Source organism: Cyclopterus lumpus, chromosome 1, assembly GCF_009769545.1.
Source record: "Cyclopterus lumpus isolate fCycLum1 chromosome 1, fCycLum1.pri, whole genome shotgun sequence".
Classification (NCBI taxonomy): Eukaryota; Metazoa; Chordata; class Actinopteri; order Perciformes; family Cyclopteridae; genus Cyclopterus; species Cyclopterus lumpus.
Window position 1 is genome coordinate 16,823,295 of NC_046966.1, and position 13,960 is coordinate 16,837,254.

General features: G+C 38.6%; 2 protein-coding genes across 2 annotated transcripts; one reads left to right on the forward strand and one right to left on the reverse strand.

The window, feature by feature from the left end:
* Nucleotides 1–590: 590 nt before the first annotated feature.
* Nucleotides 591–10,567, reverse strand: LOC117729977 (PRELI domain-containing protein 1, mitochondrial-like). The gene is made up of 6 exons (XM_034531407.1): nucleotides 10,327–10,567; nucleotides 8,799–8,999; nucleotides 8,028–8,253; nucleotides 6,855–6,968; nucleotides 6,201–6,279; nucleotides 591–1,959 (listed from the first exon to the last, which is right to left on the reverse strand). Exons 2-6 carry the CDS (start codon nucleotides 8,888–8,890, stop codon nucleotides 1,838–1,840), a joined length of 633 nt encoding a protein of 210 aa, XP_034387298.1. The 5' UTR covers nucleotides 8,891–8,999; nucleotides 10,327–10,567; the 3' UTR covers nucleotides 591–1,837.
* Nucleotides 10,568–11,829: 1,262 nt separating this feature from the next.
* Nucleotides 11,830–13,750, forward strand: ndufb6 (NADH:ubiquinone oxidoreductase subunit B). The gene is made up of 4 exons (XM_034531420.1): nucleotides 11,830–12,113; nucleotides 12,856–12,948; nucleotides 13,348–13,392; nucleotides 13,616–13,750. The coding sequence occupies exons 1-4, from the start codon at nucleotides 11,934–11,936 to the stop codon at nucleotides 13,679–13,681; spliced, it is 384 nt and encodes a 127-aa protein (XP_034387311.1). The 5' UTR covers nucleotides 11,830–11,933; the 3' UTR covers nucleotides 13,682–13,750.
* Nucleotides 13,751–13,960: the final 210 nt, after the last annotated feature.

Below are 13,960 nucleotides of genomic sequence, written 5' to 3' on the forward strand. Positions count from 1 at the left end.
TCATATTTTATTCCCACAGGAGCCTCAAGGCTGTAGAGGAGGCCAAGCTGGCTGGGTTTTATAGTTGAGAGGTGGATGGTGGGGAGTTTGTCTGGGCTGACATACTGTGCAGAGTAGGGAGAGTTCTGTGCCAGAGACCTGTGAATATGTTCCTTTTTAGCGGATGTGTAATATGCATTCAGAAGATGTTATATAAGTTCCTTTTTTTTTGTTTTGTGTGAGTGTATGTACATGACTACCTGGTGCTCGCTACATTTTAGCAAACACTTGAAGGTATTGTGTAGTCTCTCATTGTAATATAAGTAAAATGTTTTATACATAAAAGTGGCTGCAGCCTCATCATTGCCTGGTAAATGATTTATAATACACTGTATGGTTCTACATATATATGCATGACACGTATTATGGGTGGGAAACTTCAACTGAAAACGAGCAGCAGAAATATGCAGATACAGATGTTAACAGACTTCCTGTTTGGTTTGTGCAGCTGTGAAACTGGTCTGTAGAACAGAATATTAACTATATTTGAAAAGATCAGAGTTCACTTGCTGTCTCTGTTATAGCAGAACAAAGAAGCAAAATTGACTCAATAACTTTTGACATTTTATTGAAGCTTAGTTTGACAATGAGCAAACACAAAACAACAAACACTGGACTTTAACTTTAATGGGTTGGTCAAAAATGTTTTTTAACAAAAAAACAAATTCCAAAGTCCAATGGATCCTGTTCTTACGTATCTTACTACCTTGTAAAAATATGTCTACATACATTAATCATATCACAAATGCTTTATATTAAATAGTTTTTCAAGAATAATTCAATAAATCTGTCAATTTTCATACCACAACTCAAGTCTTCTTAAAACAGACAATTCCATCTAAAAAGGAATGCAATCACGGAAATCTTTACAATAATATAGCATCTTTATCGCTACTTAAACTTTAAAATCAACAGGCCGGCTGAAATAATCTATTTTAAATAAAATCTATCATTCAATATTTTCTCTAACGCACCTCAGTTACAGTCAATCTAAAGTAAATCTGAGCACAGATATGAAAACTTTACTCAAACTGACTTTTTTCCCAGAAGTCACTTGATTATCAAAGCTTCTCTGTACTTGCGGTGACTAAACAGTAGCATTTTTTCAAAGATTTAATGTGCGCAATATTACAGAATGCTTTGTGGGCCGACGCACTGTATGAGGATGTGTTTGAAAGTGGGAAAAATGTCAAACAATGAAGAAATCATGAGGGTATCAAAAAGTATAATTATACTGTTTATATATCCCGTGAGTGCAAACCTCAATTCATAATCCTTGTCCTTCCTTCTTCGAGATCAATTCCAACTTCACAGTATTATGATTTGGTCTAATGAGGAATTTAGGCTGGACCAATGATAATAATAATAATAATAATAATATATCACTGTTTAAGAGCGTTGTCATTGTGCATGAACATATGCTTTGATAGATATATTAACATGCTAAATAAATAAATAACATATTTGGCAAAATATGAAAATGTGCATTTATATCTGACGTAGTAACAGCATTAAAAAGTGCTGCTGGTCACAATCTGAACTTTTCCACAAAGGCCATATGTTTCAGACACAGGCTCAGGACCTGAGATTCAACGAGGACAGAAAACTGAGAATAGAAAAAGAAAAGGACAAAAATCCATCCGGAGAGGAGAGGCTGCCTCATACGAAAGAAAAAACACGGAGAACGAACAGCGATCGGCGGGATCCCCGAAAACTTCAGTCCAGTCAAGATGATCGCGGTGGTTAAAAAGGCATTGTGTTGAGTTCATGTCACCTGTACAGGGCTCCACCTGACCTGTCAGACGTACTGTCGGGGTTTCTGTGGGACGGCAGCAGCTGAAGCCAGGCTCTTCGCCGTCTCCTTGGCCTTCTCTGACGCGCCCTTCACCGAGTCCCTGAGCAGCCGCTGGGGCGTCTCTCCTGTGAGAGAGAGGCGCACAGGACAGAAAGAGGACAGCATGTTTTCTGTAGCCCTTTTAAGACATGGAATATGCAACATCAAGCTGTTAAAAGGGACACTTTTTGTTGTTCAGACATACAGTGTGTGACTTTAAAATAAAAGTTCCTTACGGCTTGTTTTAGACATGACATTTGCAGGAAAGGGGCCCCCTGGGAGATGTTTGGTGCGCAAGAGGAAACATACAACTGCTGGAAAACTGTTTAAAAGTATAATGATGAGGATTTCTCAAAGGCTGCATCGGTGATGGGATTTTAAACATATTTTGTCATTGAAGGCTTAATTAATGACCATTGTGAATGACTCCACCTATTTCATAGTGTCTAGCACACAAAAACGCTGCAACTTTTTGGTATGAAGGAAAGTTGAAAATATAAGAATGGAATTGTTAATAATAACTATAATAACTATTCATTTAATTGGCTGAGAGGGCACGGTACGAGCAGCAGATTTCACTTGAGACCGTCAAACTGTTTTCAACATGTCCTCTTTTCCTCACTAAAGTTGAGTAGATCTCTTGTGTACAATTTGATTCCAGCACTGCGACACACATTCTGGTGCAGAGGCCCCACGAACTCTGCTGAAAGGGAAAGAATTCACTGCTTGCATTAAAGCACTTTTAAAGAGTTAAAATCCACCCTCTGAATTTTTCACTAGATTTTGATTCACTTCATTACAGTGTACAAAAAATAAAATGTATTTTACCAGGTGCAAGAAAAAGGTCTGTCAAATGTATATAAAGACGGTACTGGAATTTAAAATTACACTAATTGTTGAAGTACATCCAGCTACAGAAATGTTAATTGGTGATACTAGTTTATTGTTGTTAAGTAGGAATAGCAGGATTGCTTTGGATTGATCTCTGTAGCTTCAGGTATAACAGTCGAAAGGATGTTTTTGTTTTTGAAGTGCTGTGAATTTCCCCAAAAGGTACTGTAAGTGTAGCAGGTACATATATCAGGTTTAGTTTACAGGTCAGTAGTCATTTGTTTCTAGATTTACAATCCATAAAATTGCTAATGCTGAAAACCCAATTATGTGTGTTGTCAGGAGGTCATACATTTAAATGGAACATAAATGTGTGAGCTGACATTTTGTAAATTTAAGACATTATTAAACTTTTGAGGGCCTGCCTCTTTACTGTATAGTATACTATAGGATTCATCTCTCACTCATGTTAACTTTCGGATAACATCAAGTGTTGATTATGAGGAAGAACCGACTAACGAGCTGCTGACATTTAACTGTGACGTGAACTGGAGAGACGACTCTGTGATCTGAGAGGAAGCCAGCCAGCGATGTAGAAGTAACACATGGAATAACTATCACAAAGGCTGTTTGCAATTATATTTAAGGATGTGGGTGATAGTTCCATAGTATCAATTAGTGTCTTGAAATAGTCTTATTAAAACAATATTGATCATTCTTTGTTTTGTATTTCTAAATACCCACCAACTTTCTTTTTTTTTTTACCCAATAGGATGAACATGATTTTTTTTTTTTACTTTGAGTTTGAATAATGAGAACCAGTTTATCTGAAAACTTGAGTGAACATATTTCATAGTTTTGCATCAGCTCTTTCTTGGGGCCTTAATAGCAGTTGATGAGCGCAGCCATGCTAATTAACTGAATTAACGAAATGTATTCACAGCAAGAGATCAGGAGAAGGAGCTAAATGTGAGAAATACTGGGCATATGAGATGAGCATTGCATTCATTAACACGCAATCTCATCCATAAAGGCAGACAATAAAAAGCACAAACTTCAGTTCAACATCCAGATCAGATAACAGAAGACACAGTCCCGGTTGCATTGCATGCAATCACAACAATACATAGACCCCACCCACTCATGACACTGATCTCTCCAACCTTTTCTGTCCAATCAGAGAGGATTGTAATAAATTGGATGGTTCAAAATAAACTCTATGAAACCAAATAAATGAAGACTTTAGGTTTTTTAAGCAACAACAGTGGAGGTCCTCTCCGTTCTACAGCGCATATTATTGACTATACTGCCATACAATGGCAAAATGCAGTAATTCACAAAGCTTTGCCTCTATTGGATAACAATATGGTATGATTTGTTGAAAGTAAATGTAATTTGTGCAAAACACAAGGACAAATGCACAACATTATGTTGCATACTGGTAGCCGCGTGAAAGAAAATATCAATATAAAAATGTTGATTAACACATTTTTATTAAAATGTTTTCCAAATATATTTCAGCTGGGTTGTGCCAAAAAAAAGACTGATTTAAAAACAACAAACACCACAATATAGATCATAAAGGTCAGTTCATGACATTGTGGTTAACTAAACTATACACTATCTACTCCAACACCAACGCTAGATCAACTTTTCTGTTACCCTGAGTTTGTGTACATCTGCAAACACAACACTTGTACGAGGGGAGCCGGCCACTACCTCAGCTACACAAGTCTACTGCGTGAGGCTCATAAGGAGCATCACGTGACAACTCTGGACATGGCCTGGGTTGGCAGGTGGATGCCTACTGCTAACATACTTACCACAACGCTCAGCCTGATCCCAATCCTTGCAGTGCCATCAACAAAGGGGCAGTGGGACAGAACAATGGGAGAATGTCCTTTCAGACAACAGTACGCTGGATCAGCACAACACAGAGATTGTAGCCAAACAAGGCACAACGTTCTCATCCAATAGCCTCATCTAGTTCACCTCTCTGATCGTTCAAATTGAGTTCTCAAACTTAAATGTTTTGTATTGCATTTGCCTTCCTAATAAAGTCTATACGAGTCAAGTTAGTGTAAGATATGTTCAGAACTCTGGTCCCGTGGCCGCAGGAAATTCAGGATTCAATGAATTAAAGTTTAACCATATTTAATGGCAAAGATAATAGTCATATAGCGTTCACGGCCGTGGGGCCAGAAAGGAAGAACTCTCCACAGACGGACTGCTGCTCTCATAGAGCGCCAGCCCGGGGCTGTCTCGAGACCTCCAATCCAGTAGAACCATTCCCCCAGAACAAATGCTCGGCTATTAGTATGATCATGCAAATGAATTCACACCTAAGGGTTAGTTGTATTGGTCAGTTCAAAGAAGGCCGCCGTTCTGTTCGCTAAGCTAATTAATAAGCTGGCGGGGTCAAAGCGCACGCATCAGGTCAGGGACCGGAAGTTCCCCTTCAGAATAAAAGCTATTATCCTGCCTTCAGAATAAAAGCAACATCTCAGGTTTCAATCGTCATCCATTTTAACTATTGTCTAAACAATAAAAATCATTCATTCTCATGCATCATACAGTTAATCATTACATTTGTCATCAACAAACAGAATAATAAAACAGTGATCCTCTCTTATGTTTTATAATACATTTCTCCAGAATATTCCTCATAATATCCCAAATTAATTATCATAACTTTCTTTATGTATTAATTTAAAACATAAACTTTCTTATCTACATGTGCAAGTATATATAAAATCCACTACAACTCAACATTAGCCAACACCATCTCTAAAGATTGTCATCAACAGATGAATCAATATTGAAAATAATCATTAATTATAGCCCTAGTTGTGATGAAGGAGACTGATTTTGCTACTACTGTCGTCTGCTACTATTTGCTTCTGAAGACCCATATTTTTCAGACTGCACCTTTAGGTTTTTTACATGTTTATGTTATCAGGTTATTAATGTCTTTTCCCTACGGGCTTATTTATGTGCCTCTCATGTGGCCTTGTTTAGGCAACACTGCCTAAATTGTTTCAGTCTGAGTCTAAATTCAAGACCAAGCTGTTTGTCACTGTAGTTGCCATGGTTTCACATCCCTCTGCAGTCACATGTTATTTGTCAGCAAAAACAGGGACCTTTCGGCTGCCTAAATTAATCGTTTCTTCACCTAGGAGTACATTTCTAGGCCATGCTGATAACTTTACAATGCCAGAATATGTACTGCTTCAAACTTAGGTCAGGGTAAACGTTAACTGCCACTTCAGTTTTTACTTTCACCATGAAAACAGAGAAACATTTATGAATCAAACCATGAATAAGTTAAATGAATTGCATAAAAAGCGTGGCTGTCTAACGTTGAGGAAAGAAAGCCCTACTTCTCATAAAAGTTTATTCTCTCCAAAAATAGCAACAGTTAAAAATAACCTGTTTTGGTTCCCTCGTCTCTTTCCCTTGCACTTTTCTCCCGTTTCTGCTGGAGAAGTGTACGTACCCTGTAAGTTGGACAGTGCGTATTCCAGCCCTTTCATGGCCTTCACCTGATTGCTCTTGAATCGAGCCAATCCAAACTCCTGGGAAAAGACAGAACAGGAAATTACTTTACATCAGGGAGACATGTGAAGAAAACAACACATAGCCCACAGTCCTCTCTCTCCTTTTCTCTGGGAATATCAACGTCTGGCATCTTCAACATCTAACAATAACAATTATTGGCTGACATATTTTTGGCACCGTTTTCACTTCCCCCCTTCAATCTCCCACTTCTTTATTTTGGCATTTGGACATAGGATCCCACGCCTCTGATGCCTACAAATTAAACCAATATTTTGACAATTGGATTATGTACCTTACTCTCTAGGATAAAAACAAATGTATTTACTTAACTGAAGCGTAAATATATATTTATACACTATCGGATGGATAAAAGTTGTTGATCATTGTCAATAAGTCGAAGTGTCCTTTGCTACTATCGTGCTACTATTAAACTCTCTAGGCAGACAAATTCATATCTTATTTATGTACAGACATAGTGGCTTTTTTAAAGAAAAAAATAAGAATATGATGAAAATATACATTACACTCAGAATGGTTTCAAAGTTAATTTAAGCATGGTTAATTAGAAGCTGCACACAGAAGGTAAAAGTACCTGAATAGGTCTGGAGAAGCCATAAACATTTGAGGATATCCACGCCTCCCGTTTCAGCTGAGTGGTGGCTGGCTGCTCCACTGAGTCTCGGAAAATACAACGTTCTTCAACTGACTGACATCGGGGAAGAGAAAAGTGACAGCAAATGAGGTAAAGAACCAAGCTGTGGAACTCTTTAAAATATATCACAAAAGACGGACGCTGTCCGGAACAAAAGTGGAAGAGCTGAATAAATGTTGTTTGTTTTGACAATAACTATATAATAAAAACACATGCTGGAAACAGATTCATCCACTTTTCCTGCATGATCTTCACAACTTTTTGTTGTGTGGACAACACAAGTTGCAAGCTTCTTTGTTAGGTTTAATAAGTGTACATTTTAATTAATAATTTATGTAACATATTACACCATTTTACAGGTGGGATTATTTGAGGAATTTTGCAATTTGATTTGGATGCTTTGATCAGTCATTTTCTTTGATTACGACTAGTTATTTAGCTTAACATCATGTTGTGGTAGGTCAAAAATAAGAGTAGCTTAACTCCATCCTGCATTAGTGAGTAGTGCACAGCGGTGAGTGTGAAAATAGCACATCCTAAAACTGCATAATGCATAAGTCATGTCAAGGTCCTTCTTACCCGGGAGATTAATACATCTGAACTGCGTTCAAACGCTCGCCCCCTTTGAAGATCAGGCTGGTTGAATTATTATATTTCAACCATATTTCCTCCTCTTTTCTGGGGAAAGCAGCAACACCTGACTGCACTGTTCAAGGCACAGAGTTCAGTCTTTTCTACTATGCCAACATCGATTATAGTGTCACACAAGGATTGTTCCTATATCACGGAAGCAACGTGATAACTTTAACTGGAGATCGGCGAAGCCATTTCTTATCTTCACATCCAGCAATTCAAAGCAACACTAATTAATTTGGAGTCGCGTTTCTGAGCAGCTTTTCTTCTCTTTTAGCTTATTATCTAAGACTAAAGCTTCTGGAGGTACAAATCGTATACGCAGCTAATTGCTCCCCTCTTTTAACCAGCTTGAAATATATAATCATGCTTATATTTCTCTAAGACTTATGAGAAACTTGCTGCAGAAAAGGTTCAGTAACCAAGAAATGGAAATGTTCCACTAAAAAGCAACAAACCACAGAGAATCAGACAACTCACCATGAGAGTTGTGTGGTTGAGGTTCCAGGTGTAAGTGGTCAGACTCCTGTTGACGGGGTCCACGATGGAGTCCTCGATGATGTACACAGAGCGAGACATGCCGCCAGGGAAGAGATACTCGGCCCAGCGAGGCAGCCGATTGGTCTTCATTAGGAGGCGCCTGGAGAGAAGCCGGTGGTCTGCAGTCACCTCCCGGTACACAACATCCTCTGTGAGAACATGGGTGCTAATGGATATTAAAAAAAAGAGTAAAAAGACGAAAGATACTCAATTGACTTGACTCATCCACAGTTCAAGCTTGGAATATATTCTTGCTATGGATTTTGTCACCCATCTTTTCCAATGGAAGCAATATGACAATATTACTGCACAACAACCCTCTTCACGCCATCTCAAAGGTCTCCATAAACTGAGATACATTTTAAATAACAGTTACATTATATTGATGCGATTTATCATCTGAATAACAAAGTGAACATTTTATTTATAATCCAACAAAACTGATCTGAGAATGTAAACACTTCTTATTTAAGATCATGTTGGTTGCACATTTCTGTAGCTGGTGAAATGTCACATTAAAAGCAGTTACTAATAACAAATAAAATATGACAATATAGGTCTTGTTTTGCCCTATCTTCTGGTCACTCATTTTAATTCAATTTAAAATTTCAAGAAAACTAAATACAATCTCTAAAGGGATGTGACTTTTTTCACCCACCACATTCTTTAAAATGAGCTTCTCTAATAAAATACTGACAAATAAATTATTACCTGTATGGATTTGGATACCTCTGCCAAAAAGCAGAGACAACATGGTCCCAAGTACTCCTGATGTCTATGTTATTACTGAAATACTTGACCATTCTTTACTCGCTGATGTACAGGATGGCTTGAATCTCGAGCATCGAGTGCCCCGACTACACAAGGAAATGAAAACTTGGGTGCTGACTCCATCCAAAATATGGCACAGTCCTGTAAAGGAGAAGATAAAAAGCTTTACCAAATCTATCAACCATCAGTGAGCCATAAAATAAAAAGGTAGTTAGAAATTGTATATATGTACATAAAAAATTATAAATGTGGTTACATTTTCACACTGTGCGATAACATGTACGTAATATCCCTTTCTTTTCCAACAAATGTACTTGACTGTAAAGGGATATTGTTTTAATGGCAATAATAAAATCAGACACACAAGCCATCTTATCAGTATTTCTTAATATATCAGGCCACTGTAGTCAAAGTTACATGTCTATAAGCAGAACGGCTTTAATGCAGTATTGGATTCTCTTTATTTCGAATTTTGCTTCAATGCAATTATGTACATTCATTTGGTATATACACATTTCTGGCTTACACTGGAAATTAGATATATTCTAGAAATGTTTTTCTCAACACATCTATCGATAAAATGTATAAGGTGCCAGAAGATTGTATTCATATCACCAACTCCTGCTGAATATGCTTCATTAGATGTCGAAAACTATGTCTCTATAGATTAATTTATTACAACACTAATGTAATATTGATTCAAACATTTGTCTAACATCCATACAATCTTGTAATAACTGTATATTCAGTACCAACCACACCACATCCCTGGCGTGTACACTGTTTAATATACTTCCACTTCATTACCTACCCATCCACAATAACTTTGTCTTTTCATATTCTAACTGCATAATGTAATTGCTTCCTAAGTACCATATTAGTCTTGCTAATTAACTGTGGGGAGGATCTGTTTTTATGCACGAGTAAAAAATATCCCTTTTTTGGCAAACTACAGTATAACATAACACGTCCTTGGCTTGTTTGTTATTCTTCACAACACATCCTATTATCAAAGCCTCACGTATTCCAACAGTAAACAATAAACTGAAACAAGTGGTATCTGAGTTAAGTGACTGTAACTTACGCAACCTGTCCACGTGTCACCTTGACTTATGGCTTTACATCGTAGCTGAGGTAACGCCAATGACTTGTTCTTAGCTCGATGGCTAATGTCCCTGCTAACAACACGTTGCTCTCATAGACTACCGGCATATAGGTTAGCTCCCTGGACAGCTGGCAGCGAGCTAGCTTCTTAAACGGATGCACTGCGACAGTCGGCCTATTATTAGTTGGGTGTACAGCGGAATCGTGACTGTGTGGAGAATTTGACAGCCGGCCATACCAACTTAACAACGGCTCCATGAAGGTTAACGTTAACGTTAATTAAGTTCAGCTGTGGGAACTAACGTTAGCTAACCGAGTTTCACTGGAGTTTCAACCGCTCCTAAGGAAACAAGTTCAATCTTACCTGACGCTACTGCAAATGAAATATCAGGCTGCTAAACGTCTGCAGAGGGCCTGGTTTCTGTGCCGGGTTTCTGTGCCCTTTCCTCACAGATTACGACGTGAGCCGGTCATATTCGTTATCCTCCATGTGACAGACAGAACCAACAGAGTGAGTGGCGGCGGTGGATCGGACGCGGACTGCCGACCAGAGACGCTTCGGACCGCATACCTTTCTTCCCTTGATCAACACACCAGCATGAAATGTGTGTTTCGCCCCCTACTGTACCGGAGTGGTATGGAACAAAAGTGTACAATTTCATAAATTGTCGATAAGTAACGGCTAAATACAGTTAAACTAACAAGCTAGGGGGGCAACCGCACCCTGTTCCAATGGTTAAATATACTGACACTTTAGAAATAGGAGCCATGACACCACAAATGTTATTTTTGATCACGTCAAATCATCACTAAACATATTTTCCTTGCTTTGAATTGGCACTGAACCACTTGAAATATATTCCCTGAATGACACACAAAACAATTCGTACATAATTAGATGTTTTTAATTAATAAAATGGTCTCAAACAAATGGAGACATGCCGAGACCTGCAACGGTCCACTGTTCTCCGCAGGCCCAATTGCACTATCCTGCACAGACATTCGTCAGATTAATAAACATGAACTGCATGCATCAAAACCATGGCACGCTCAAGTAATACAAGAGAGGAGTTCAGCCAGAGCATAGTTTTACCACATTTATTTTAGATTAACATTACATAAAGTCAAGTCAATTGTATTATATTTATATAGTCCAATAACACAACTCAATCTGTAGCCTACAGCATGCAACACCCTCTATCCTGACACCTGATTGGGATATGAAGAGGAAGAGACACCCTTACTTTTAGGCCCCATGGGTCAAGTATATCACCATGACATCATCAGTAGATCATAATCTCAGACTTGACAAAGCTCCTTCAGAACCACAGAATAAATGCCCAAACTGTTTTTTGAACAGGCAGTGAAGAACTAACCAAGGCTAGTAAACTGACTTTGACATCTAAAAATAGTGGTGCCCCTTTAAAGACCCTTTTGCTCCTAAAAACATTTATAGGTTTCTTATCATCCTCGTGGTTTTCACCATCTAGTGGATAACACTGGGCATGAACACCAAACATATGACATTGTTGATGAAAGGTCATTAATGCAACTCGTCATCATGCTGATCACTGATGTGTGACTCACATCTGTGATAATGTATGTTATGAATAGCCTATGGCATAAACCTATGGACTGAACCTATATGGTTTGAACCACCTAGGTAAGAACAGAAGGTAAACCTGCCTTCCTCAGACTTCACTGCTTCTGACAGCCCTCTGCATGTTTCTGTCTCTCTTAAAATGAGTTTGAATTGCATTACAAATACGAGAATACAAATAAAAAAGATGTACCATGTCGCAAGTGCTCTTCCAGGCCAGTAGGTGTCGCACTAAAATGTGTCGTACGGTCCAACTTGTGTCTCGTTTCCGTTTCTTGTTCTTCTTCATTTGCCCGCAGAAGGAAGTGCCCTCCATGGTGTCATTGTAGGTCTTTGGAGGTTGAATATCCAGAAGAAAAAACAAACAAGCGATGTCTGGGTACACACCAGACGAGAAGCTCCGCGTCGAGCAGATTACGACGCTCCGGAGAAAGTGGCTGAAGGACCAGGAGCTCAGCCCGAGGGAGCCCGTATTACAAGCGAAACCTCCCGGCGCCGTCGCCAAGTTCTGGGCTGGATTTCTGGAGCCCAAGAGCCTGTGGAGACTTTACGTGAGTCCCCGGACACAGATAACGCGAGCTAGCTAGCTAGCAGAACAACCACCGACTGAACACGCGTAAACTATCAGGGAACAAACTGACGGTGTACATAGTGTGACTACTGTTAGTTTTAGTATGCAACGTTAACGTTAGTTACAATGCAGTTCAATGCTCACTACGTGGTGAAACTCAACCTCCTTCTCTCTCGACACGACAGGCTTGTTGTTATTTCGACCGGTTGATGAAACAATAACGACGTTAATCATTTGACAATAAAGTATGGAGGGTTTTATTAGCATGCCATCTCCTGGGATTATATATGGTTAAATAAGGTAACATAACCCCATGAAGTAGCTGTAGTCTTGTTTTTAGAGACAACTGACGTTGTTATGAAATCGAGTACAAACCAGCGTTTGTAACCAACATGCCTGGTGAAGTGTTCACTGAGATATTATCAATATCCTTTTTCATATCGTAATGTTTAGTATGAGCCGAAACAGTCTTACGTTATTCTACATTTGAGTTGTTTGGGTCCACTTTATGCAAAGTCCACAGCTATTTATTTTTTTTAAACACTACTTGTGAGTATTTTACAGCTGAATATTCTACATGCATAAACTCTTGACTTACTCAAAGTTAAAGAGCGAGCACCAGCCTGTGTTGAAGTATGCATCGTCTGTTTGGAGCAGTCTGATAAATTATGTACTTTACTGATCTATACATGATAACCTGTCTCATGTGTATCTACTTGCAGACCTACAAAGCATACACCGGTGGAGTTTTCACATTAACACGGCTGTTGATACCAGCTTGGATTGTCCACTACTGTGTGAAATACCATGTTGCTGTAAGTCAACAGAAATGTTTTACATTATTTATGATACTAGTAAACAAATGTAGATTAAACTGAAATTGGATGTTACATTTGACGAATGTGGTACATATCTGGTGAAAAGAACTGTATGAATTGATAAGTAGGACTCCTGTCCAAGTTAAGTGCAATAGAGTTAGACTTGTGTGAATGCTTAAGTTTCTGAACGGCCGCGGATTGGCTGATGTTATTTGTATTATGTATTTCCTCTATGAGCTTTTCTTTAAGGAGCATGTGTATGTTCCTGCATAATAACGAACATGTGTTATTTAATTATTTAGGTAGCATTTTAAAGTACGATACAACATTACACGTCACATACTCGATGCAAGGAGATGTCAGCATACTAAATAACAATATCATTGTCCCCTACAGCAAAGGCCTTATAGCATTGTGGAATTGAAACCCAAGCTTTTCCCTGTAAGTATGACTATTTTTATTAATTGCATGTTTTGCACATACAGCTGCATATTGACTTGTTTTACAAATCATAGTAAGATCTGATTGTCCCAAAGTCTGATTACATGCAAACAGGCCACAGTCCTGAGATGCTCTGAAGGTGGCCTCAGTGAGCTGTTCTATGAGATGTTTTAATGGAGAAAAGGAGTATTTCTGAATTGTTTGTCCTTGTTTTTATGTTCAGGGTGACACCATTCTGGAAACCGGTGAAGTCGTTCCAGATCTCCCTGAAACCCATGGCCATCACTGAAGTTGAAATAGTTTCAATGAATTTCTGTTGTAAAAACTGTCTATATGCCAATAAAATATTATCAAGTCATTTATGAGTGAGTGATTACAGATTCAAGTATATAGTGACATATTACAGTGGACATTATAAGTGTAAAGATTTGCTTTCATGATTGAGAGGCTGTACTACTTTTTACAAAAATATGTTATGGATTACAAATTAGGGGCTGCACGGTGGCGTAGTGGCTAGCACTGTCGCCTCACAGCAAGAGGGCCGCGGGGTTCGATTCCCGGTCGGAGC

Excerpts from the sequence above, each read along its gene's own strand:
- LOC117729977 (XM_034531407.1), bottom strand. The coding sequence starts at position 8,890 with ATGGTCAAGTATTTCAGTAATAACATAGACATCAGGAGTACTTGGGAC. Across the intron at positions 6,969-8,027 it reads TCAACCACACAACTCTCATG|TCAGTTGAAGAACGTTGTAT; the intron begins GTGAGTTGTCTG and ends CCCCGATGTCAG. Across the intron at positions 1,960-6,200 it reads CGCACTGTCCAACTTACAGG|GAGAGACGCCCCAGCGGCTG; the intron begins GTACGTACACTT and ends TCTCTCTCACAG.
- ndufb6 (XM_034531420.1), top strand. The coding sequence starts at position 11,934 with ATGTCTGGGTACACACCAGACGAGAAGCTCCGCGTCGAGCAGATTACG. Across the intron at positions 12,949-13,347 it reads GTGTGAAATACCATGTTGCT|CAAAGGCCTTATAGCATTGT; the intron begins GTAAGTCAACAG and ends TGTCCCCTACAG. Across the intron at positions 13,393-13,615 it reads TGAAACCCAAGCTTTTCCCT|GGTGACACCATTCTGGAAAC; the intron begins GTAAGTATGACT and ends TTTTATGTTCAG.